We start from the raw sequence: 27,222 nt of genomic DNA on the forward strand, positions 1-27,222 counted from the left end.
TTAGGCAAAGGTGGAGAAGGCATGAGAATATGTTTACTTTTTACCTCCACTTCTGGGGAAAAAAACTTTACAACAACTTTAACAGTATTTTCTACTGACAGATTAATAAGCAACATTCTGGACAAGAGGCACTGCATAAGCCAATCTATTTCAATATGTATCACTTTTTATACTCTTATCTCAATTGATACATCACATGGACATCCCAACGTGAGGAGAAATTTTTGGAGGAAAAAAAAATCCAACTTGATCCACCATCATTTTAGAGAGGAAATTTAAATGCTGTAAAAACAAAACCCCACAAAGAATATGTGCTGAAAACAGAAAACCCTCGGTCTAGGAGGCTTTGTAAAAAATATTATGCCCCAAACAGTTCAAAGCTTTATGTTAGGATTGGGGTGCCTGGGTGGCTCAGTTGATTAAGCATCTGACTCTTGATTTCAGCTCAGGTCATCTTCTCATGGTTCATGAGATCGAGTTACACATCAGGCTCCACGCTGACAACACAGAGCCTACCTGGGATTTTCTCTCTCTCCCTCTCTCCCTGTTTATGCTCACTCTCTCTCTAAATAAATAAGTAAACACTAAAAAATAAAAAGAGAGAGAGATTTAAGCTAGGATCATGAGTGCCTTTTGGAAAGGATTGAAAACAAATCCTTTTGGCTTCAAATGACTTGGGCATGTGCAACCTTATGAAAAATTATTTTATCTTTCTATTTTGCATTGCATGTGAAAGAGAAGTACATGGAACTTAGATGTTTTTTAAGCTGTTTTTTTTTTCTTTTGGAGAGAGAGAGTGAGCATGGGGGGAAGGGGTTGCAGAGAGAGAGGGAGAGAGAGAATCCCAAGCAGACTCTGTGCTGTCAGTATGGAGCCCGACATGGGGCTCTATCTCATGAAGTGAACTGTGAGATCATGATCTGAGCCAAAATTAACAGCTGGACGCTTAATCGAATGAGCCACCCAGGCGCCCCCCCCCCTTTATAAATTTAATGCTGTGATGATAAACCAGTAAAGGCTCTCTATTATATCAAGGTAAAAGAGTGCTCTGTCAAGCAGTAACCTAATTTTGTGGTTCCTTCCAAACAGGGAATGTGGAGCAGGAACTTTTGTCAATTTTGCATCTTTGGAGAGGGATGGAAAGCTTCCATACAATTGGTGAGCATTATTTTGGAATAAGCCTCTAGACAGCTTATCTATGCTGTGTGTGCCTCCAACTTTATTTTACTATCTTTTGCGGATAAATGGTTTTGTCTGATTATCCTTTCACAATTTCGGTGATAGTGGACTTTGAAGGTTAGATTTTCTTCACCAACTACATTAAGTTCATATAAGTTTACTGTAGTCACAAAGTAGAGAAAATGTCTTAGTCTGCTCAGTATTTACTATATTAATCAAAGGACTAACGCAGTCATGAATGTAGCCCATAGCTAAGGAAGGGCGTAAGTGCAAGACCCACATTGAACAGGTGGCAGACGAAGGCACAGGACAGACCCCACAGAAGCAGCATGTGACAGAGCAGCATCTCTATCTCAAACTGACACTTCAGTGCCCGGGAATGTGAGCCACCACCTTTTGTTCAAAAGTCAAGTAGACGTATACAGCCCAGGGCTCTCAACTGTTACACTTACAGGTAAATAAATCTCAAGGGCAAGTAAAGTCCCATAGGAAAACATGGCCTCATTTTTTTCCGCCTGCTGGCATATGAAGGACCTGGAGGGAGGAGGTATTTTCAGAATTAAGAAAGCATTGTCAGGAGATTAAATTGCTTGACATTATACTTTAACAGTGATAGATGAGAATTAACGATCCTCTCCACTGCAATGGATGCCTAACAAAATTGCTAATGGAGTAACCATTTAAAATGGAGCCAGCACTGCTTACAGGATCTGCTTTGTTTCTTTTGCAAGTGACCATGCAAAGCACATTTATTTAAATGTATACATTTCATGTTAATCCCTGTAAGAGATCTGAGGTTTTTTTCTTGTTTTCCAAATCCCCCAAAATGGTGATCTTAAAGAAATAGTTAGGTGAGACTAGAAACTTTACGGAATCAATGAAAGAGGGAGGGCTTTAACTGAAATATAAATTCTGCTTCCCTGAGTGGGCATCTAGCAGTTGAAAGTCTAGTTGAAATAGGATTCTTTTTAACAAGACAATATGTCGTGCTATTTTTAAATTTTAGCCTGAATGGATTTTTGCTAACTATGAACAAAAAGAACCCATAACCCCTCGATGGTGAAAAGTTAGTAAACATTTCTAGGTTTGTTTGAATACATTAACACTCTTGCCAAGATTAAGAAACTAATTCACTGATGCGTGTTTCTGGTCTGGCTCACCCTTTAAAAAGGCTCAGTCACAAAGCAGTGATGAGCAGCCCATGTAGAAATTGGCCCAGTTACACTTGGCGACTCAGGACACCTATGTATTGACTAACTACACAATCACTCACAATGGATAGAATATGAGAGACCAGTTATAGGAGAGCTGAGGCAAAAAAAGAATTCACTTCAGGACCTTTCTAGAAAATCTAGAAAATTCTCCACCAGCTCTTGGCAAAGATAGTTTGCCAGCACACCAGCATTTCCTGGCTGACAAAATAGATATCTCAGTGGGAATTTATAGTAACTAGAGTGACAAGGTGATGCCATTTCCCCCCACTAATTCTCAGAATAGTTATAGATGCAGCCAGAGGGCAGTTTAAAATCCACATTAATGAATGTTCTATTTTGCAGGTGGTTTGAATACCTGAAATTGGATTCAAAACACACTTTTTAAAATCAACAGTCTGAATGAGAAGTTAAAAGTAAAATGAAATAATTTTGCTCTCACTCAGCTGAGTATCAGTCAGATTCCAGAACAGGCAGTTTGCTGAGCTCCTTGTCTTGAAAAATGATACCTGAGTGTCATACCATAGCTCTGTTTTAAGGGTTATTTTTCAGAAAGAAGGTATTAATTTAAACTAAAAATAATATAGAAAGTCATACCTAGGGGTGCAGCTTTATAAGAATGTGTCCCAGAAGCTTGGAGTCTTTGTCAAAATCAGTATACGCACAAATTGACGGTTTATATTTCCTCCCACGAGCTGCTGTTAGCTATCAAATGATGTTATAATGGTTCCTTAAAAGAGGTTTAAGCATTGCAAGGGTAATAATACCCAAGAATAAGACCGGAGCTAGCTAATGAGGCATTGAAGAGTCTCATTTAACTGATGTAAAATGTAATCACCTAATAGCAGACTAATTGACACAACAGAAGTTGAAAGAAATATATCTGATTACAATATGGATGTGTGCGAATCAAACTGATTTTGGCAATATGATAGCACTTAAGCCCTCACGTTTAAGTTTCACAGAATGGAATAATATTTAATCATAATTAAGATGCTTGTCATTTTAATTGATCTTCGTAGGTAATTTACTGATATCTGTTCACAGTTTATGCTACTAACTCTTGCCACTTTTTCATCTTTACATCTGTTATCTATTAATGCTCACAGGCGTAGGAGTATATTTGCTTTCTTAACCCTGCTACCCTCATGTCTTTGGACTGATTATCTTTTGGCATTTTATATTAATCCTTGGTAAGTGATTTTTTTTTTTTTTTACTGTTTACCTAACACAAAGTCTATAAAGTTAGCCCTCCAGAAGTAAAACAAAAAGGAAAAATTCTTTTTAATTATTTTATGTGTTTGGCAGCATCTGAAATTATGACTCATGTCTTGAAATGGATTAAAGTAGTTAATGGTACCAAGATGGCCTATACCTATATTGGTTTCCCAATTAAACTTTTCTTCTTGGGATGTTCTTGGCAAGCTTTTCTTCCATTTATTACTAGTCATTTGTTTCTTCATTCAATCAATGCATTGGCTTCTTATCTTGGTAAATGATGCTTCCCATTTTCCTTACCATCTCCATCCATTAGAGAACTCTGTTTCCAACAACGAAGAAATGCATGAAGGTAGAGAGCCAAGAATACTGTACTGTGTTTGGGGTCTCAGTGTTTTCGTAGTTAATGCTAACTCAGTGAATATTGAACAAATGGCTATTGGCAAGCCTCTTTGTATAATTATCTTATTTAATTGTCCCCACAACTCTGCAGAGAGTATTATCAGCCCCATCTTAGAAATATGCCAAAGAACTGTTGGTGGGAATGCAAACTGGTGCAGCCACTCTGGAAAACAGTGTGGAGGTTCCTCAGAAAATTAAAAACAGACCTACCCTATGACCCAGCAATAGCACTGCTAGGAATTTACCCAAGGGATACAGGAGTGCTGATGCACAGGGGCACTTGTACCCCAATGTTTATAGCAGCACTCTCAACAATAGCCAAATTGTGGAAAGAACCTAAATGTCCATCAACTGATGAATGGATAAAGAAATTGTGGTTTATATACACAATGGAGTACTACATGGCAATGAGAAAGAATGAAATATGGCCCTTTGTAGCAACGTGGATGGAACTGGAGAGTGTGATGCTAAGTGAATTAAGCCATACAGACAAAGACAGATACCATATGGTTTCACTCTTATGTGGATCCTGAGAAACTTAACAGAAACCCATGGGGGAAGGGAAGGAAAAAAAAAAAAAGAGGTTAGAGTGGGAGAGAGCCAAAGCATAAGAGACTGTTAAAAACTGAGAACAAACTGAGGGTTGATGGGGGTGGGAGAGAGGGGAGGGTGGGTGATGGGTATTGAGGAGGGCACCTTTTGGGATGAGCACTGGGTGTTGTATGGAAACCAATTTGACAATAAATTTCATATATTGAAAAAAAAAAAAAGAAATATGCCAAAGAATCTCTTAAGGAGATTATCTTAACATCATACTACCATCTAAAATATCCAGGTTCCAAATCCAGGTTTCTCTGAAATCTATTCTTTCCTCTGTAAAAAGCAGCTTCCTTTAAATTCTTGTTTTCTTAACTTTTAAATATTTTTAATAATCAAAACTCAAGAGTATTTTTTCAGTTTTTATAAAATATAATCATCATCATCATCATCATCTTGAAATGTCAGGCTAACGTATCTAGAAGGATCTATTCCCTTTCCTGAGCCACAGGAAAAAAGTAGTGGTTTCCCGACCAAAACCAAAAATCATTGTCCTGAAATATCCATGGTGTTTAGGTACTAAATTATGTACAGTCAGATCCAGGTATCTGGACAACTTCAGAAGGACTCGGAAAAAAGCAATAAAAATAGTTCATGAACTGGAAAAATGGTGCATGGGCAGGGGGGAATAGGGAAAGAGTAAAAGGCGAAAAGCAATCTGTAGAGTTATGTATTCAAAAAGACAGTTGATTAAATGTTCTTCAGTTTCTCCAAGGACAGAATAAATACAGCTAGCAAGGTTAGGATTTTGAGTTGCAATGGAAGAAATACAAAAAAGGACTTCCTCACAGTAGAGATTGCTTATACCAGAATTTGCATTTTTCTTTTTTTTTAAAGAGACACTAGAGGAAAGCTGTTGAAGTACACTAGACATGATGTGTTAAGTAAGCAAATCAGAGGAATGTTCTGGATGATGAGGACCATTTGCTGTTATTCTAACTTGGTTTATTTATTTATTTATTTATTTTGAGAGAGAAAAAAGTGTGCATGCGTGTGTGTGCTCATGCACGCAAGCAGGGGAGGGGCAGAGGAAGAGAGAGAGAGAATCTTAAGCAGGCTTCTCACCCAGTGTGGAACCCATCTCGGTGCTCGATCTCACAACCATAAGAGATCAGATCTCACAACCTGAGGCAAAATGAAGAGTTGGACACTTAACCAACGGAGCCACCTGGGGGCCCCTCTAAGTTGGTTTTAATAACAGTTTTTAGTATAGGGCTTCACTATACCCAACACAATATTTTAAGTATTTGACATCAGATAGCATTCAAGTACAAATAGTGCGTATAAATTCCATTTTGACCTTCAACATATGCATCAATTTTTACTCACCATCTATTAATCATTCTCAAGTATTCTACCTATCATCAAACCAATTGTAGTCAATACCCTTAAAGTACCCTCCACAGATCTCAATTAAAACAAAAGAAAGAAAGCTGCATATACTACCCTATAAATTTCTCTGTTTAATTCTCTGACTTTCCCACAGTCTGGTTTTTAAGCTTATATCAGGCCTATGCATTTTTGCATGACTTTGTTAATAGGTCCCCTTAATAAACGCATCTTCAAATTCCAACAAACCCTTTAGGGTCTGCTACTTATAGTACTGGCCAAATAGCACTAGACCCAAGTTGGGGGGCAGGGGGAGAACCATTCAGTAGTTTTGTCTGTTGGTTGTTTAAAAAAAATCCTTTTTTTGAGAAAGAGAGAGAGAGAGAGAAGAGAGAGAGAGAGACTGGGGAGAGGAGCAGAGGGAGGAAGAGAAAATCTTAAGCAGGCTCCATGCCCAGCACAGATGCCAACACGGGGCCTGATCTCAAGACCCTGGGATCAGGACCTGAGCCGAAACCAAGAGTCAGATGCCTAACCAACTGAGCCACCCGGGTGCCCCCTATTTGTTGTTTTTAAAAAACCGTTCAGTAGTTTTTAGAAGAATGGTCTTGAGACTGGAAATGGTTATCTCCATGTGAGAAGAGAAGGCAAAACGTAGAGCCCCCAGCTCTCTGTCACTTTCAGTAAACCACACGCATATCAACCAATGAACATGGACTGAACATAAACTATGCTTTCAGCCTTTGGCTTGTGCTGTGTCAGATAAATAAAAGAAATAAAATACATGATCCTTGCTTTTTTTCGGGTACAGCTACCTCAGTACTCACACAGCCACCCAAATTCCCTACTGTTCGCTACTTTTCCCCTCATCTAATAACTCGTGGATATTTTTCCCTGCTAAATAGCCATTGTTAATCCTCTCCACATGGTTCGTCTTCACATTTCACCTACTCTAGAAGTAACAGAGCCACCTGCCCCGCCTCCTTCCTCACACATAACCTGATTCTTCCCTAAACTACCAACTTCATGGAAATAGACGTTCCTGATCATTTTGTAAAATCCTCTGGGTGAGTGGTTTGTGTGGAAATCAAGGGACTCTTTCTGGCTCATGGTATTGCTCAAATCTGTCCCAGCGTGGTAGAAAAACCAGGGCAGAGCACCAATGCCCAGGTGGCTTAGTCTCAACATGGTATTCTGCCAGGATTTCTGGCTACAGTCATCTCAGATCATGTTTCCTAGTCAGAGAAAACCATTTCATTCAGACTAGCTCCATCTGGATTCATTGTTACTACTCTCTCTCTCTCTCTCTAAGGCCATAGTCACCTCATGCTCAAGTATTCATCTGTTTGCTCTAAATTCTCAACAGTTGTCATTTTAAGGGTGAAGCAACATTTAGTTTAAACTGCTCGGCTTTACTCGTGGTTTTTGCACACTTTATTCAGAGAATGATGTAACTCTAAACACCTTTTTAAGATTTGGGGATGATTTCCATTTAACCTATGAAAGAGTAAGTAGAGCTTATGACATTGGGGACATTTAGACCGTTTGGGGTTTATGTTGGAGGTGGATGTTTGTTTGCTTGTTTGTTTGTTTGTTTGTGGCCATTATAAATCCCATGTCTCTGCCATGCCTTGTATTCTCCTTTGCAATGAATTCCAGTCTGGTTGGCTTTCCAAGATGTCATAACCATGAAGAACTTATGCGTCTTAACTTCTTGAAGTCATCAGGATTTTGAACCTTACCTAATATAAGTGAAAGAGAAGATTAAAAGATGTGCATGGCTGTGTATGCATATATTCTGCGTGTCTGATGGGTGTTATCACTTCTATTAAAAAAATATTTTGCAATGACAAGATGATACCCTAACATCACCTCAGATGTTCACTGTGACACACACACACACAAGCTAGTTCTTTCCATAATGTCCTGAAGTTAAAATGGCTGGCAAAAGCTTAACTTACATGTTCAAAAGTGAATTGTCCCCTGATTGTAGTCTTAGAATTAGCACAGCAATGGAAAACATAGGAACGTTCTATCAGCGTTGCCAGGGAGTCTCATAATTCAGCCCTGTCCTTATCCCACAGCCTAAGGATATAAGGATCCTTTGGAATCTTTGGGATTTCAGCAAAATCTAAGCAAAACATCAAGATTGTACACAAATCCTGAACATATACACATAAATATACACTTGACACAATAAGTCATTCAAATCATGTGGTGGAATTTTACATTATATGTAAAAGTTAATTCAATCAATGAATGAGATTGAAAGAAAAAAAGGGCCTCTCTTCCACGAACCAGGCTTCCATACAGCTGTTGAATAGTAGCAGCTTAATATGTCAGCACTGAATGTGTTCAGCGTCACTCTCCACAGACATTTGTTTCTTCCAAGTTTCCCTTAAAGTCTGTTTGGATAAGAAAGCTTGAGGTTTGGGTTTGTTTGTTTGTTTGTTTTTTCACTCCCAATCACAAAATATGTTGGGCAGCCTCCTGACTTCACCAAACTGTTAGCTATCTAAGGTAACATTCCTGTGTCACAAAGCACCAAATTAATTAGTTTCTACTACATGAAGTCATTGTGGGATTCCTAAAGTTAACTCCTCTACCTTCACAAGAGCTGAGTAAACATTATTCGGAAGGTGTTCTTTTAAGTTCCAAAATGCTTAGATGATACAGCCCTGTCCAACATTACAGTGGCTTTTTGAGGGCAGGGGTGGGGGGGGGGGCAAAGTAAAAACTGTAATGTCTCTTCCCGCTTAATCTCAAGTATGGAAGACAGAGGATAAGGGAAAAAAAATAAGACATGAGCTGTGGAATGGATTGTCATCACTCAGAAGTGGGAAGAAATAAAAACCGCCTGAAACCAGAAAATGAAAACAAGAAACACCATTTGCCTTTATGGAAATTTCCCTACATTCCCTACCCTTATTACTTCCTCTCCACCCACCAGTTCCATTTCCCAAGTCTAACATCAAATTCCTAATTGAATCATTAAGTAAAACTGTGAGGGCAACATGGCAAAGATTTTTTTTAGTGTTTATTTATTTTGAGAGAGGGAGAGCGTGTGAACGTGCCAGCGGGGAGGGGCAGAGAGCGAGAAAGAGAGAGAATCCCAAGCGGGATCCATGCCCAGCACAGAGCCCAACACGGGGCTTGATCTCATGAACTGAGAGATCTTGACCTGTGCCGAAATCAAGAGTCAGACGCTTAACTGATGGAGCCACCCAAGCACCCCAGCAAAGATGTTTTGTTTCGGTCCAATTAAGATTTTTTGAGCACCACCATGTGTTCTATTAACTGTGCTCAGCTCGGGGGGGGGGGGCGGGGGGAAGGACTGTCTAGAAAGGAGCACATATGCATCTGATAGACATCATGAGAAGTACTCCATCGACAAAGTACTATGAGAGCACAGAAGAAGCAGGGCTTCATTCTGCTAAAGCCTTTCTAGAAGTGAAGGTACCCAAACATTCACAATTTCAGTATAAATAAATATTTGGGCACATGAGAGCACTCAGGTCACAACTGGTTATTTACTATAGATTGTATATTTTCAGGAAGTTTGGGTGCTTCCATCAATATTTAAAGACCTTGGGAAATTACTTATAAAAATTGTCGCTAGCCCTCAATCATATCAATATACAGGAATAAAGTGTTTCATCAGATAGCATGTTAGCATTCCCTAGCTTAGGTCAGTTATCTGACTTACTGGTTGAAACAATTACTCTAAATAGCCCCTAAAATGTAATTAACTGAAGCACACATTAGCATTGTATGTGTTTGAGCTTACAGAATAGTAATAAATTAACAACTAGTAAGTAATAGGTCCAAGTCTTCAGATAGCTTAAAAAACTAGCTCAAAAATTCGACTCTTGGTTTCAGCTGAGGTCATGATCTCACGGCTTTGTGGGTTCGAGCCCCATGTTGAGCCTGATTGGGATTCTCTCTCTCTCCTTTTTCTCTCCCCCTTCCTCACTCACACTGTCTCTGCCTCTCTCAAAATGAATAAATAAACTTAAAAAAAAACAAATTCAAGATTGAATAAGAACAACACCATCATAGACTTCTGTAAGATGCATGCCAAAACTGATAGCACACACTCATGTTCCCAGGGAAAATGTCTAAAGGTTCTTTTAGTCTTTGACAACCAACATGTCTACCCTCCTAGACATTAGTTCTCCATTTTATTCCCCAATCTTTCCTTCTTGTCTGTAGAGCCTGGAGTATTCAAGCAGTAGGTACTTCTATGTATATTTATAAAAATACTTCAGCAATTTAACCACTTGTAGTAAGAAATTACATTTCTAGAATTCGGTATTTGGCAAATCGGAAACCTAAAATGCAGGATGTTCCTGCAATCTAACAGGGTTTTTACAAAATGAATCTGAAATTGTTATCATTATCTTCTCATTTAAGGAAAAGTAATTAAACAAAATGGAGACAATGTTTAATGAAAATTAAATAAAATTGCGGAGCCTGATATAATTATTTAAAGCTCTTCAAATTTAATCATTATGTCAATCAATTCTTTTGCTCAGATAAACTTGTCTTTTTTTTTTTTTTAATTCTCAGGAGTAAAAATGGTTTAAAGAAGAGGAAACTAACTAAGTAAGTTGTTCTTTATCATTAAGATATAACCGACATGTAACATTGTGTAAAAGTAAATTGTGTGATGTATTATAGCATTTAGCCAACATCTCCATCATGTCACATAATTATTGTTTCCCTTTTGTGGTGAAAACATTTAAGATCCAATCCATAAAACTTTGAAATATACAATACGTTTAAGTTTTTCTTACTACTTCCTTTAAAAATATTTTATTTAAAAAAGGTCTTCATAATGATCTTAACTTTGCAAATTAAAACGATTGCTTGTCTTCAAATAGAGGAGATGCTTAAGAAAGAGGCAAATGTGTACCTACAACGTCTAAACTATTATGTGTTGGTGTCAGTGATCACTAAGAAAGCATATCACAAAAACCAAGTTAGGAATAAGGAAAATCATCATCATATGAAAACTGGTAAAGAATGGGTTGTTAGGAATTATAAAAGCCTTTCATAGAAAGCTATCTGCCATTCTCAATCTAGAAAATGTCTAATAGTTAGCTACATCAAAGTTGTACAAAAACCTTTACTGTTTGTACTTTGAAATTCTGTGCGTAGTGCAGGGAAAAGCTTTTACGCTATTTGATATTATAATAATTACTTTGAGAAATGCTGTCTCTGGAAATCTTTATAATAAATAGAAAAGAATAATTACCGTAGCCAGCCTATGGTTTCACTTATCTACTGAACTGCTAAGTCATAAGAATTAAGATTTTGATGGGCAAAAATTAACCTTCGGTTGATTTCAAAAGCCTAATTAGATTGTCACCTCTGGGCCATTGGTTCAAACGCTGAATATAAAAAGTGGAATATTTCCATACATAGAGTTCATCCTTGATTCTTGCCTTGGATAAAATATTGATGACTTAATAGGAGGCAATTGGGGGTTCCGGCCAAATCTATGGCATTCATGCTAATGGAATACATAATACCAAAAAAATTTGGACATAAAAATATTTGTTTAGCATTTCGTGACGTATAGATTTTGGAGGGGGCACATATAGATAACAGAATAATTTTTTCCTAAATCTATTTCAAATCAGTATGCGGTCCATTGGTATACAGCAACTGATGCAGGAGAGATGAGAGTAACTAACACAGAAGAGAGGTACCATCACCTGGAAAGAATGATTCGACAGAAACAGGAAGAATTTATTGCCCAAAGTTCTTGGCTGGGTTGTTAAGTAAGGTAGAAAGGCGTAGACTAGAGTGTTTAGAGGACAGGGTCTCTGGACCAAAAGGGGAGATTCTATCAGGCTTGCTTTTCCCAAGGCTCAGCAGAGAGGAGGAGGAGAAGGAGGGTGTGGACAACAGTCTGGGTAGAGTGTCGGTGTGGTAGAACCTGCCCACAGGCCCCAAACTCACGTCAAACCAGCTTCCTCCTTCCCGATTCTCGTTTCTTTTCTAATCCTCCCTCCTTCTCCAAAAGCCAGTTCTCCAGGGACTCTCCCACCCCACATTTCCATTTGCCGTCTCTGTACCCTTTCTCTTTCACTCCCAAAGCCCCCGCACCATGTCCCCATGGCTCCCCTTTCCTATCTCCACCTACCTTCATTTCAACACTCCTTTGCTTTACCTCCTCCTCTCCCTTTTCCCTCTAAACCTTTGTTCTCCTCATCTCTGCTCTCTCCCAGCTTTCTTTTGCTTCTCCTTACCATCCTCCTCCTCTCCCTGATGTTCATCCTTCTATTTCCTGGCCCTTCCTCTGTCTCTCTTTTCCTTTTGCTTTTTCTAATTCATAAATATTTTCTCAGATCGCCTTCCCTATTGTGCCTCCATTCTCCTGGTAACAGGATGAAAACTAGAATCGTAAATCTAATCTGAAGGTCAATGCACTGCTCAGAGACAAGAGCCAGAGAGTGCAGGTCTGATGGAGTTCATTCCAGGACAGGAGCCCCATGTATAGCCATTCTTTTGGAAGGATAGCAAGTTTGGAGTAGGAACAGCTTTGAACCAGAAATCATTCTCCCTGCATGCTAGTCTACCGCTGAGAGCCATGTGATCTTGGACTATTTGCTTGACTTACTTAGCCTTGGCTCCCTCACTTGAAGCATGGGGCTAATGTTGCCCATGTGTACTTCAGGGGTCAACTGAGCAAGGTACCATATGCGAATATATGTGCTGTCATGTGTTTTATGGATACAAGTCATTAATATTATTTAGTGAAACCATTAGGGTTTAAATGTGCCTCTGGCAGGTATAATGCCCTTTAAAATCTACTAAATTCTTAACATAATCTATCAGATTGGCTACTCAAAAACTTGAAACAAATATCTATTAAATATTATGTATTGGCTAATAAGACCTAAGACCACAGGTAGATGATGTAAATGGAGTAATTTGCAACAAGATTAAGGGAAAGGTGGGCTGGATGGATCCTGCCAGGGTGAAAAGGCTTGAATTAGATGACAGACTACAGCATCCGGCAGAAGCTGAGAGAACAGGTTGGTATTGGTAGGCTCTGGGAAGGAAAAGCAGCTACAGAAAACTATAGGAAATAAAATGTAATTCTTATTCATGAAAAGAAGAAGGCAAGAGGTGACAACTTCTGCTACAGATGCAGAAATGTAAACTCAGAGGTGTTACCTGATTGTACCTTTGAACCATTTTGACACTTTTATAGATACACAAGCCTCTAAACCTGTCTCTCTAAGAGTGAGGCGCTAAAAGCTTTCTGGCGAGGCTGGCAGTACAAGGCCTTATACTTGTAAAGCTGTTTAGATTTAGAAAGTTCTTTAATATACTATGTCAACCTTATAAGGTAAGTAGGACCATAGTATTTTATAGATGATAATGTTGAATCTTACAAGAGTTAGGTAAATTCTCCATAATCACACAGTAAATAAAGAAAAACCATATCTCAAGCAGTTCTTCAGGCTCGAATCCTTTGTTCTTTCCCATAAATCAGAGCTTTCTAGAAACAACATTATATACATGTGGGTATATGAGTATGCATATATATGATATTTTATTGCTAGAGTAAGAGCCAATTGAAAATCTAGAGGTCTCTCCTATCTCAAGGAAGTGTAACCTACAAGGCCCGCTTTTTAATTACAATATATTAGGGACTGGTAACTTTAACAACAACAACAAACAAATGATGAGTGGTAACCTTGGAGAAGTAAAAGTTCTTTTTTCTCCAAGAAAATTGTTTGTGTGTGAAAAGTATGGCATTAAGCAATATAATAGATACCTGTCAACAGGGTTTTTAAAGCATACATTTTTTTGTGTTTGATAAAGCCCAGTTCAACTGGATGACTTTGATGCCTACATCAAGGATATGGCCAAAGACTCTGACTATAAATTTTCTCTTCAATTTGAGGTGAGTGGATAAAGTATTTCCCACCTTCTGTGATAGATAAGGCATGGGAATTGGCATATTGGCATTGATGTCATTTTCCTGCTCATTGGGCACTACCCGTGATATGGTTCATAACGGGCAGGGTGGTAATTGGGCTGGGAGTGTCTAATCTTGCCTTTTGCAAGTCAGGGTGAGGAAAGCAGAGAACAGATGCAGGTCGTGGGGTGAACAAATATGGTTATAAGAGAAGCCGTCACGAAAAACCAGTGTATTCAAGAGTGCAGGGAAAAGCAAGATGAGAATTTAGGCCTGAAACAGAATTTCACTTTCAGGGAATTTTTAGTGTGTATCTTACGTCACGTGGCCCACAGTAAAGGTAGGTGGTTGCTGAAATGTCTTTGTCTTCTGAGCATAGAAGAGACTGGGGTGGGGCTCTTACAGCTATAGGACTCCTGACATTCTGCTGAATACAGTAAGACCTTGGTTTGCGAGCATAATTTAGTCTGGAAACATGCTTGTAATCCAAAGCACTCGTATATCAAAGTGAATTTCAAGAACCATTGGCTCAGTCATGATCATGTGACGTCCAGCATCACATACTACTTATATGACAAGACATCGCTCGTTTATCAAGTTGAAACTTATGAGAAATGTTTGCTCGTCTTGCGGAACACTCGCAGAACAAGTTATTTGCAATCCAAGGTTTTACTGTATTTTTTTGTGAGGTCTCCCTTTTCTTTTCCTGGGGAAATTGGGGAAGAGTTATATGTGGTTAATGTAGAAGAAGAGAAAAATGCCAAAACCTCCTTTCTCTGAAGCATGCATGTTCTTTGAGTCCAAGACCCCATGTCAGGGAAGATAGAAATGAGTCAGCCTCAGATCTCAGCCGTGTGAGGAATGTAACTGGTCCTCAGGGGTTTTTTCCCATGTTTTTCATAGCTCCTAATGGTCTGGATGGCCTCATCCTTCAGGATCCTACAGCAAGGTTCAGGTGGTCTGTGATTCAAGGAGACTAGAGGAAAGAAAAAGATAAAGTGACTTTTCGAAAGTGTTATTTGAAACGTCTTAGGTTCTCTTTCATGGAAAACACCAGGTCATCGAATGGAGCTGCTTTCTTCTCATTATTCATATTCAGTTCTTCTCTCCCCTCATCAGCCTAGGATGTCATAGGTCTGTGAGAAGCAGCAGGAGTCCTGGTGTGGATATACTAAGAGGGAATTTAAGAAGGAAAAGAACCATACACATTATCAAAAACAAAGCCCCCTAACGACCACCCTGTGTCATTAAAAATTCTGCCCAGAGCCCAGCTCAGTTACCCACTGCATGCAAGGGCACAAGAGGCTGTTAGATGCTACACCAATGCTGTATCTCAAAGAACAGAAATTCTGTGTGAACTGGAGATCTATGGCAAGGAGGGCATTTCAGGAAAAAAGGAGACTTTCTATAAGAATGCATAAGCCAAAATTCAGGAAAAAATAAATGTCTAGATAATTCTGATAATGATGATGGCAATTATGATGGATGCATGCACACTTTCAACTTCATTGAAATCTCCAGCTCTTAATTCCTACAGGATTATATTACCTTGGTGACACTGCCTTTGCTGGGAGGCTTAGCAGTACCTCCTGGTTTGTGCCATCAAAGCCCAGTGTGACTATTATTGTCCTGCTGGGTTGCGTCGCTATAAAGACAATTCAAATTTTACCGTTTCCTGGTAAAAAGGAAAGATGATTTTAGTTGTGAATGACACACCATTCAAGCTAGTCTAGACCAAAGAAAGAGGGGATTTGTTCAAAAGAGGCTGAGCTATCTCATGAAATCAAAGGAATCACAATCAGAGCTCCAGTAGGGGGAGGAAAGGGAAGCAGCTCAGTCTCATGTATGTTGGAACCAAAGGCCACACCCCTGCAGGGACACCCCCTACCCTCATTTTTTTCCTCATTTCTGCTTCTCTCTCTGTTTGGCCTCCCTTTCTTTCACTACAAACCAACTCCTGAGCGTCACATGCTGGTTTCCACAATTTCCAAAGGGAACTGTTGACTCTCCTCCTTATTCAGGGTTTGAAAATTCACAACCAATTCTGACTGGCTGACCTGGGTTGTGACTTCCACTCAAACTAACCACAGCCAGAGAGGGCGGAATCATGTAAGAACAGGACAGCTCTTACTGGAACCACTTGGCTAAACCAAAGGAGACCATTAATCCCAAACAAAGAAAGGACACTGGGAGAACCACACAAGAAGTGATTAGATACTAGCTTCAGGTGCTTCAAAACTGTGAAAAGTGGAGTAATAAATTTTATGTGATAATGTTTAATTTATAACATGCTGAGAGCTTTGATATCTTCGATATATAAATGAACACATCCAGGCTTATTTCATAGGACTTATAAAAGGAGGTAGGAATGTACTAAAGTGGGAATCCAAAAGTCTTAATTCTCACTAACATTTTGGCATTAACTAATGTTGAAAAAAAGCCATAATTACTCATCACCTCAACTTTTTCATCCATAAAATGAGTAGGCTGAACTAAGTCAGTGGTTTTCAACTGGGCCAGTACCAGGGATTACCCCTAGGGAGAGTTTGGGAAGGTGTGGGAGTATTTTGGGCTCTCATAATGACTTAGAAGGAAGCTACTAATAGTATTCAATGGAAAAGCAGACGGGGATGATAAATATTCTGCTCTGAGTGAGACTGTCTTGCACAATAAAGTACTGTCCCAGGTCAATAGTATTCCTTTGAGAAATAGTAAATGTAGGACAAGGGAATATCCACACGTTCTAACTCATGGGTATTAGTGTTCTCCAGAGAAACAGACCAATAGGAAACATATACATGTATAAACATTAATGCAAGGGCACCTGACTGGCTCTGTCAGAACTTGTGACTCTTGATCTTGGGGTCATAAATTCAAGCCCGACATTGGGTGTAAAACTTACACACACACACACACACAAAACTGCTAATACAATATAAAAATCAATATAATTCTTTCATAAGTTTATTACATTATGTAATTATTATATATTTAATTTTATGTAATTATTGTAATATGTATATCCTATATCCTATATATGATAATATAATAGATGAAATATATATATAAAGAGATGGACTTATTTTAAGGAACTGGCTCACACAGTTGTGGGAGCTGGCAAGTCTGAAAACTGCAGGGCAGGCTGTGGACCCCAGGAAGAATTGATGTTGCTGCTCAAGTCCCAAAGCAGTCTGGAAGCAGAATTCCCTCCTTCTCAGGGGATCTCAGTCTTTTCTCTGAGAGTTTTCAACTGATGGATGAGGCCCACCCACATTATGGAGAGTCATTTGCTTTCTCAAATCCCACTGATTCAAATGTTAATCACATTTAAAAAAAAATACCTTCCTGCAACATCTAGGCTGCTGTTTGACAAAGCACTATATAGTCTGGTCAGGTAGACACATGAAATTAACCACTAGACCATGATTTGAAGGAGTATTTAGTATCTTCATTTATTATGAAGCTTTTTTTTTTTTCATATATCTTAGAACATTGTTGGTCAAATAGGTAATGTATTTGGTGCCATGCCCTCATGTTGTATCTCTGCTCCGAGCAGAAACCAAGAGTTGGATGCTCAACCGACTGAGCCACCCAGGTGCCCCTCCAGAAGTCTGCTTTAAATCACAGGCTCAGCTATATTTTCTGAGCTGACATTTGCCCAGGCAGTGACCCATTGGCCCGACTCACTTCCTTTTTCATTCTCCAGCCTCCCGGGCACTGCCAGCCTCCAACTCCACCCGGCTCCACATCCTCAGGTTCCGTGCCAGGATAGCCTCAGCTGTTTCCAAAGACTCATGCTCCCATACCTGATTTCAGGATGTAGGTCAGACCTTTCACAGGGAAGCCCTCAGATTTTCCTGAAATTGATAATCAAAGCTTAAGGGGAAAAAAAAGGTTTCCTACTCTAATAGGAACCCAAAAGGGTACCATGATGGCTGAATCGTTGGTCTAACTAAATTCAGTAGCTGAACAGTTGTTTGTCCTGTTTCTATGAATGCTTAATACTTTATATTCATTTTGATTCTGACATTGAAAGATCACACACATATTGAGAAATCACATCATCTATAAGCATTATGCAAATTGAAACTAATGTCTGGATTTACATATATTACCAATACGGCTATAAGTCATACATGAAGCTATATGACTTGCTAATTTGCACTCACTAAATACATTCTTTTTTCACTCTGCATCTGATTTTGGATCTCCTGGAAACATTGATTATCCTTCTGATGAAACTGTACATCTTTACTTAAGGAGGTTTGGGGCTCCGGGATTAAGTTCAAGTCCTCCTTTCATATGTCTCATATGGAAAGGTTTTGAAGAGCCAGACTTTAGAGCTTGAAATGTGAGCGTCCACGAGACATACCATATATTGCGCATTCTGCCATTAATTTCTGTGTTTTGTATTGGTTTGAGCAGGATGCTAGCGAAAGCCCTTACCATTTTTGTTCAGAAATGTGGTTGCAAAGGTCAAGATTAGCTACACTCCTGGCCACATAGTTCATGAGAGATGATCTTTGATTTCTGATAGCTTCTGTTTGCAGCTGTTTTTTCCTGTGCTCCATCCAGTGCACTGGAGACCTACCTGCCCATAGTCGTTGTTGAAATAAGTCGCCTTGAACCCTCTGCAACAGTTCTTACACCAGAGGCCTTGCTTGGTTCTCAGACCTGAGTTCTCTCCTCTTCCTAATCTTCTAGGTTTGGTCTCTGTTTCCCAGTGCCTGTGCCACTGACTGGAATGTTGCCCCTAAATCCCCTCCTAGCGCCAGGGCCCTGCAGGCTACTGCTACACTTTCCTGAGGTTGGCGTCCTCATCCGGTCTTCCTTCACCTCCCGGAGATGCCCATTACTAATGCACCCTATTCTTCCTTTAGAATACCTGTTATGGGTTTAATTGTCTCCCCCCCCAAAAGATATGTTGAAGCCCTAGCCAACAGCACTTCAGAATGTGACCTTGTTTGAAAAGAGGGTCATTGCAGGTGTAATTAGTTAAGATGAGGTCAGACTAGCCTAGCGTGGGCTCTTAGTCTGACTGGTGTCCCTGTGAAAATTCAGCTGTGTTAAGACACAGACAAACAGAGAGAATGTCACGTGGTGACAAAGGCAGAGCTTGGAGTCATACAGCGGCAAGTGAGATTGCCAACAAACCATCAGAAGCTAGGAAAAGGCAAGGAGGGATACTCTTATATTCCTCTACAAGTGACAGCGGCCAGAGGTCCCTGCTGACACCCTGATTTGGGGCATATAGCCTCCAGAGCTATAAGACAATTAATTTCTGTTGCACTAAGCCACCCAGTTTGTGGCACTTTGTTATGGCGGCCCTCAGATGAACGCAGAGCCTCACTAAATACTTTGTTCTAAATCCCGTGCCCTTTTGTGTTCATCTGGAAACCAGCCAGACCTTGCCCCATTCCACTGAGCCTTTTACTTGCTACAGATGGCACTGCTTCTGTCAACACCACTGGTCCCGCTGTTGCTCCTCACTTCTTCTGTAGTCTAGTAATCTCACTCACCTGATTCTGATGTCCACCCTGTCCCAAGTGCTTACCACCTGCTGACATTGTTACAGACTCTAGAGCCAGAATACAGGTTGTGGTCTTCTCTGAAGATTAATGTGCATGGGATGGACTGGATATGTTCTCCCAGAATTGATATGTGGAAGAAGTGGGGTCTTGGGACGGTAAGTAGGGTTAGACAAGAAAGACCACGTGAGCACACAGTGAGATGGTGGTCATGTGCAAGTCAAGAGAAGCCTCAGAATGAAATCTGCCTTGTCGGCACCTGGCTTTTGGACCGTGGGAAATGCATTTCTGTGGTTTAAACCACCCTGCCTGTGATATTTTGCTATGGCGGCCTGAACAGACTAATACAGTGCATGTGTTTGGGCTTTGCTTTCCAAGACCTGCACGCTTCAAACACAGCCCACACGACAGAGACTGCCATTGGGTTTTGGGGATTGCATTCGTTCCTTAGGGCCTGCCGTAACAAATTATCACAATCTTGGCAACTTAAAACTACAGAGAAGTATTCTCTCACAATGCTAGAGGCCAGAAGTCCAAAATCAAAGTGTTATCAGGGCCGTGTTTCCTTTGAAGGCTCTAGGGGAGAATCCTTCTTTGCCTCTTCCAGCTACTGGTGGCTCAAGGCACTCCTGGGCTTGCAGCCTGCATGACTCCAATCTAGGTCTCCATCGTTATGTGGCCTTCTCTTCCCTCCTCCAAGGACACGTGTTGTTAGATACAGGGCTCACCCAGATAATGCAGAATAATCTCATCTTATGATCCATAACTACATCCGCAAAGCCTCTTTTTTCATAAGGCCACAACCACAAGTTCTAGGGGTTAAAATGTGGACACATCTTTTGGGGAGCCACCACTGAGCCCAATGTGCAAATGACTCCATGGCCCAGGGGAAAAAAACACAATGATAAGTTGTGACAGAAACAAAACTGGCAAATGAAAATTCAAAAATGATTTATGTTGGTTTCGGGCCATCACCTCATACTTTGCCTTTATGAAGATTTAAGCCTCTGGAGTTTCCATATGGTTGGAAAGAAAATAACTACAAAGCCACTGAACCGGAAACTGAGTATTTGATTTTCCACTTAGTGACAGGCTAAATTACAAAAGATGGTGAAGCATTTTGTGTATACGCTCCTGTTCCTGCTTTGCTACGGTTCAGCTCTGGCAATTTACATTTACAGTGTTCAGACAATTAAACCTCTCTTATCAACTAAGGGCATTTACAGCAGGGAGACAACACACAATTAAAGTTCTATCATTCAGTCAGCTTCCATATGTGCTACAGCTCTCAGCTCCAATCTGTTTCCACACTTTTCCTTTGTATCTGAGGCCTCTTCCTGTGGCTCGTCAGTCTGTCCTCAAAGCAGGGGATTTGTGGGGAAAGTTGTCGGTCTGGTAGTACAAATGGCAAAGGAGGGAGAAACTATGCATACAGGCAAAGCAAAACAAAGCATCATAACACCAGCATTTCATAATCGTTATCAATAGGGCTGTATTTTTTTTTAATTTTAAAAAAAAAATTTTTTTTTAACGTTTATTTATTTTTCAGACAGAGAGAGACAGAACATGAACGGGGGAGGGACAGAGAGAGAGGGAGACACAGAATCGGAAGCAGGCTCCAGGCTCTGAGCCATCAGCCCAGAGCCCGACGAAGGGCTCGAACCCACGGACCGCGAGATCGTGACCTGAGCTGAAGTCGGATGCTTAACCGACTGAGCCACCCAGGCGCCCCAGGGCTGTATTTTTTTTAATGTTTATTTATATTTGAGAGAGAGAGAGAGAGCACATGAGTGGGGGAAAGGACAGAGACAGAATCCCAAGCAGGCCCTGCACTGTCAGCTCAGAGCCTGACATGGGGCTTGAACTCACAAACAGTGAGATCATGACCTGAGCGAAAGACGCCCAACCGACTGAGCCACCCAGTAGGTGGTGCCCGGTAGTACTGTATTAATATTTGTTGAGTTTAATCATTCCAGTGGATAGTCGCTATACGTGACTGAGGGATGGAGGTATTTATTGTTAGCCTTATCTTACAGAATACTAAACTGATGTTAACAAGAACTGAACTACTTTTCTAAGACCCTACCATTTATAAGTGGTACAACAAAATATGCCATATGTTTTGGCAAACTATCTATAAAGACACTCTCTAAAGGAGGTAGATTTCCAAAATATTTTAGGCAATGGATGCATCATCTAAATAAGCTTATTACTGCCAAGAGGAACTAACCTAAAAATACCTGATTTGGTTTAAAGTTGATAAAAATAAATGATTTTCCTACAAGAAAAATACAGTCTTTGAAAACCCTTTAAAATGGAAAACAAACCACTTACAAAGTGACAGTGACAAGCTTCTGTTTAAAGGCATTTACCAAGCATGTATTTTGCCTGAGTGGAAAAAACCCATTTTGTGAATGGAGGATCAAAGTCAGCGTGGCTTGTCTTTAAGGTTGGCTTCAACGTGGGCCAAGGAACTTGAGATTTTGTGATGTTAAAAAAGCCAAAAAGTGTTGGGACGCCTGGATGGCTCAACTGGTTGAGCATCCAACTCTTGATTTTAGCTCAGGTCAGGATCTTATGGTTTGTGAGATTGAGATCTGCGTCCAGCTTCACATAGTGCTGAGTGCAGAGCCTGCTTGGGATTCTCGCTCTCCCTCCATCTCTCCCACTCCCTCACTTGCACGTGCATGCTCTCTCTCTCTAAAAAAATTTTAAAAATAAGCCAAAAGTGTTGCAGAATTAAAGGAGGAGAGAAATATGAGTGATTCACGTCAATCCATTCGTGCTGACCACAGGTTTGCATCCCAGGGCCAGTAAGCACATTCAGCTGTCAAGGACCTTTTATGGGGAAGCAGCAAAAGACCCAAGAACTTTATTTCCTTAAAGCATATGCTTTGCAAAAAGCACTTAAATCCAGACAGAAAGGCCATGAAAGAGATATGCCTGGTCAGCCTCTCAAAACATCACCAGTGTCTCCAACTCCCTACTGAAGTCTTTCCAAGAGTCTCCAAAATTCTTCCCCAGATATGTATTCCTCCAGTTTATGATTCATTGAAGTAAAAATTGGGAGGAATTATGAAGAGTTAAATGTGTGTGCAACGTTAACATACTATACGAGTAAAAAAACTTACAGCAGGTGGTTTCTCTACCGCCTCACTGAATAGTATTATAGAAAGGTGCATACCATACAGATGATTCCATTCACAGATGGTTCTATATGCTGTTGACTAATAGTTCCCTGAAATTTGTTCAGGTATAACCAGACCTGCTGCACTGGTTGTGCACTGTTCAATTATATGGAGCGTCATTCACACAGACCAGAGTGAATGATGCCTCCTGGAAAATCCAGGTGACCTGACTAATTGCTTGTTTCCTATAAGAGATGAAAGCTTAGAAGCCGCCCCCCCCCTCTCCTGCATCCTGTAACGTAATCTTTTTGAATTATGATGGTTGTCTGTTTATATAAAAATTGCCCTCCTAATGCACATTCTGATAAATTGGATTTATAAGAGTACTGATACACACAGACAGGTACCTGGATGTTCCTATTTTCACTGACGGGTTTGCCTACCCATTACTGATTCATCCTTACTGTTGAATTTATTACCAGATATTTAGTGCCTGTAGATCTTATATCTTGTAACACGGAGAATATTCCCTACTCGTTCCTCACTCTTTCTTTTACTACTTCTTGAAGACCTGTTGCCTGCAGGAGAAATACCTCATGGAATAGGAATATTTACATATATCATATAAATTTCAGTTAATACATACTTCCAAAAATCTGAAATGTCTCTGTTTTCAAATTTTCCACACCTTGAATGATACTCATAATTCCTACCTTCTCCACATGATCACTAAACTATCCATTGGAATTAAGTGTTTTTTTTTAAGTTTTATTTATTTGTTTTGAGACAGAAAGAGCACAAGCAGGGGAGGGGCAGAGAGAAGAAGAGAGAGAATCCCAAGCAGGCTCCGTGCCATTAGTGTAAAACCCAACATGGGACTCTAATTTATAATCACGTGTGAAATCATGTCCTGAGCCAAGATCAAGAGTCAGACACTTAAACAACTGAGCCACCCAGGTGCTCCGAGAGTATTTATGTATTATGTTAGTCAGCTGTTCCTCCAGTAATGCTATATAAGCATTATATAGTGTAAATCTCAAAATCCCAGTGACCCACAACATTTTTTTAAATATTTATTTTTCTTGAGAGAGAAAGGTAGAGAGCAAACAGGGGAGGGGTAGAGAGAAAGGAAGAGAGAATATTCCAAGCAGGCTCCACACCATCAGCATGGAGCCCAATGCTGGGCTGTCACTCACAAACTGTGAGATCATGACCTGAGTCGAAACCAAGCGTCAGATGCTTAACCAACTGAGCCAGCCGGGCACCCTGATCCACAACAACATGAATTTATTCTCCTCATTCAAGGGTCTGTAGGACAGTGGACAGGCCGGCTTCAGGCCATGGGTCAGAATTAGGTCTGCTACAAGTGTCTCCTCATTCTGGGGCTAGCAGCCTCCCTGGGTGTTATCACAGCAGATGGCTGCAGCACAGGAGGGCAAACCAAACTGAGCAAGCACACTTACTGCTTCTGATTGGAATGATTTCTTCCCAAGTTCATGGGCCAACGCAAGTGGAGAACAGTGGCATGGAGAAGCACGCTCGGCCCCGAAAGGGAGCTACTGGAACATCATGTGGAAGAGGCGGGGGTGACGCTTCTATTACAGGCAGGGAGTGAGGAATAATCCAATGTGAACAATAAGCCAATGTGAACAGTAACCCAGTCCACATCAAGTACGGAAACTCAACTCTATTCTCTGTCATTTACAGGAGTTAAAATTGATTGGACTGGACATTCCACATTTTGCTGCAGACCTTCCACTGAACCGATGTAAAAATCGCTACACAAACATCCTACCATGTAAGCTTATCACTAGAGCCTGTCCTAGTGTCGTCTCTCAAAGGCTGACGGACTGTTACTGCAGATGGAGTAGTTTCCCCAATCTCTGGCTAACCCCAGCTGTGGTCTGGATCCTCAAGGCCGTCTCTGCCACTGCATTGATCCCAATCATGCTTCTGTGTTACTCAATTCTGTCCTGTGTAGGAAGATTTAATTTCTTTGCTTTCAAATGAATTGTGTCTGAGAAGGAAAGACTGACCATTTGGCTCTTTTTTATCTCTATTTGGATATTAAAAGTCTTAGCCAAACTCGGGGTAAGATAATCTGAGCTCTCATAAACTACTTTCAGTCAACTCCCTGACAACAGCAAGAGTGCGGTGTATTAAAATACCTCCTCTTCCTTCTGGCAGGTTCTGCTGTTGCTTAGCGTTTTGTAATAAAGCCAACATTCAAGAGAAGAGTAATATAAAGTACTTATGGGACAATTAAAATACATTCCAATAGAGATTTAACTTTCTGCCATACTGGGTAGAGGTGGGGGATGCTGGGAGAAAATGGAGATTGGGAAAGAAGAGAGGTGAAAAAGCTCTAGAAGGACAGCCCTTCCTTGATCAGGCTTCTTGATAAAATTGGGTAGTGTCATCATTTACACTTTTACATCTATACACATTTCAGAATTTACTTTTCTCATCTGAAGTCTGTTTGCACAAAGTCCATGCAACCCCATCTTCTCTGGGTTTCCCAAAGGCAGTGGATTCTCTGGATGTGTTAGGGGACATGGAAATCATGGATTTAGGCTACATTCTACAGCCTTCCATACAACCTACCAGATACCTTAGTTCCTATAAATATCCTACACAATCCCCCTGAGGCCTGGAGACAAGGACAGGGAAGCTGACGGGGAGGAAATGGTGATTGCGAGGTGTTTCTATGTTTATTTAAACAAAAAAACTAAGATTGAGGTGTGGCCGAAGTATCAGGCTAAAGTAAACGTGGGCTGCTCCAACTTGCTATTGGTTAGAGAAAGTTAAGGCAATCCTTCTTTCCACTCGGGGTTTTGACATTGTTTCTTCTTATTCTTTACAGATGACTTTAGCCGAGTGAGGTTAGTCTCCATGAATGAAGAGGAAGGCGCAGACTATATCAATGCCAACTATATTCCTGTAAGTAAAAGACAATAAAAAATTTTTAAAACCAGGCGTCCAAATTCTAGCTCAGACACAGGAGGACTATTAGAGCTATACATATATGTCAAACAGTTAAAAAGAGAGCCACTCTCCACCTGGCTACCCAATTCTGAAGAATTATCCTATTAATTCCCAGTATCCCACTTCAGAATAACAAATAGGGGGAAAAGCCCATAGATTAGTAATGTTCACGTTTCTTTGTAAAGAGTGAAAGTGAAAGTAAGTAATTATATTAAACATCATCTTTTTCTGTGTTTAAACTTCAGTTTTGGGGTGCCTGAGTTGACTCTGTTGATTAAGTGTCAGACTCTTGATTTTGGCTCAGGTCATGATCTCAAGGTTCATGAGTTCAAGTCTTGCGTCGGGCTCTGCCCTGACAGTGGGGAGCATGCTTGGGATTCTCTCTCCCTCTGTCTCTGCCCCATCTCTCTCTCTTCCTCTCTCTCTCTCTCTCTCTCTCTTTCTCTCTCGAAATAAATAAATAAGCATTTAAAAACAAATAAATAAGCTTTGGTTTTGGCAACGCAACTCAAAGGGCTCCACCTGAGCCCCTATTTTAAAACTAGTGACTGTTCTCATAAAAAGGTGTGAGTGCGATTGTATGTATACACTTCAGAGAACAATGCTTACAATCACGCAGACCTACATGGGTCAGTTACTCTGATTACCTCTTTGATGAGAAAGGGAGGAACCATTACCTAGGTGTGTGATCCTTTGCTAGGCTTATCCCCAGTACATTTTCAGTTTTTTTTCATTTGTGCGGAACAGCATTTGGTGTTGACAGTAGCTTCTTGGGTGACCGCTTTGTCACTTAATCTTTCAGGGATACAACTCACCCCAGGAGTATATTGCCACACAGGGGCCACTGCCTGAAACCAGAAATGACTTTTGGAAGATGGTGCTACAACAGAAGTCCCAGATTATTGTCATGCTCACTCAGTGTAATGAGAAAAGAAGGGTAAGTGTCTAATGGGGCTGTTCCCACTGGCAGCAAAATCTGTACCAGCCAGGGCTATGGCTGGAGTGCTTACTATGTACCAGAAACTTCCACTTGCTTCTTTTATAATGCGCACAATAATACTATACAGTTCTTCAGAGGCAAGTACAGTAAAACCTTGGTTTGTGAGCATAATTCGTTCCAGAAACATGCTTGTAATCCAAAGCACTTTTGTGTCATGCGACTTTTCCCATAAGAAGTAATGGAAACTCAGATGCTTTATTCCAGAACTCAAAAAGATTCATATAAAATGATTACAATACTATAATATAATCCAAACTAACAAGGAAAATACAAACTATAAAGAAAAATAACAAATTAACCTGCACTTACCTTTGAAAACCTTCGTGGCTGGTGTGAGGGAGACCAGAGAAGGCAGGGTTATTGTGTAGGACAGCTTTCACTATCACTAACAGATGTTGACCACAGTACAGTATGAATAAACTCTTGTCACATACTGTATTTAATATAACTGGCAGTAAGGCAGCGGAGGAAAGGGTCTATATCTGCAGGCAGCCTGACCTAGAATGAACCAAAGCATTCCTAAGCTTACTCTTGTATAGAAAAGCAAAGGACTGTCCATAAGTGCTTTGAAGTGACAAAAAATACACTAGGGCCAGTGTGGGCACCTTCCAACATTCTGAAAAATCACTGATTTCTGCCAAACACCGCGGCCTGAGACTGAGCATCTGAGCATGGGAGACCATGCCCACAATCCCGAGCGAGAGAG

The 27,222-nt window shown here is 40.3% G+C and overlaps 1 protein-coding gene across 1 annotated transcript in view; it reads left to right on the forward strand.

Moving 5' to 3' along the window:
• Nucleotides 1-27,222, forward strand: part of PTPRO (protein tyrosine phosphatase receptor type O) — a 113,625-nt gene that overhangs the window by 70,313 nt on the left and 16,090 nt on the right. The window contains exons 16-22 of the mRNA XM_032593773.1: nucleotides 1,090-1,158; nucleotides 3,500-3,583; nucleotides 10,506-10,541; nucleotides 13,779-13,860; nucleotides 24,239-24,329; nucleotides 25,395-25,471; nucleotides 26,319-26,453. Coding sequence (XP_032449664.1) covers nucleotides 1,090-1,158; nucleotides 3,500-3,583; nucleotides 10,506-10,541; nucleotides 13,779-13,860; nucleotides 24,239-24,329; nucleotides 25,395-25,471; nucleotides 26,319-26,453 — 574 coding nt within the window. The remainder of the gene's footprint in view (nucleotides 1-1,089; nucleotides 1,159-3,499; nucleotides 3,584-10,505; nucleotides 10,542-13,778; nucleotides 13,861-24,238; nucleotides 24,330-25,394; nucleotides 25,472-26,318; nucleotides 26,454-27,222) is intronic.

The sequence above is a fragment of the Lynx canadensis genome, chromosome B4, assembly GCF_007474595.2.
Source record: "Lynx canadensis isolate LIC74 chromosome B4, mLynCan4.pri.v2, whole genome shotgun sequence".
NCBI classification, from domain to species: domain Eukaryota; kingdom Metazoa; phylum Chordata; class Mammalia; order Carnivora; family Felidae; genus Lynx; species Lynx canadensis.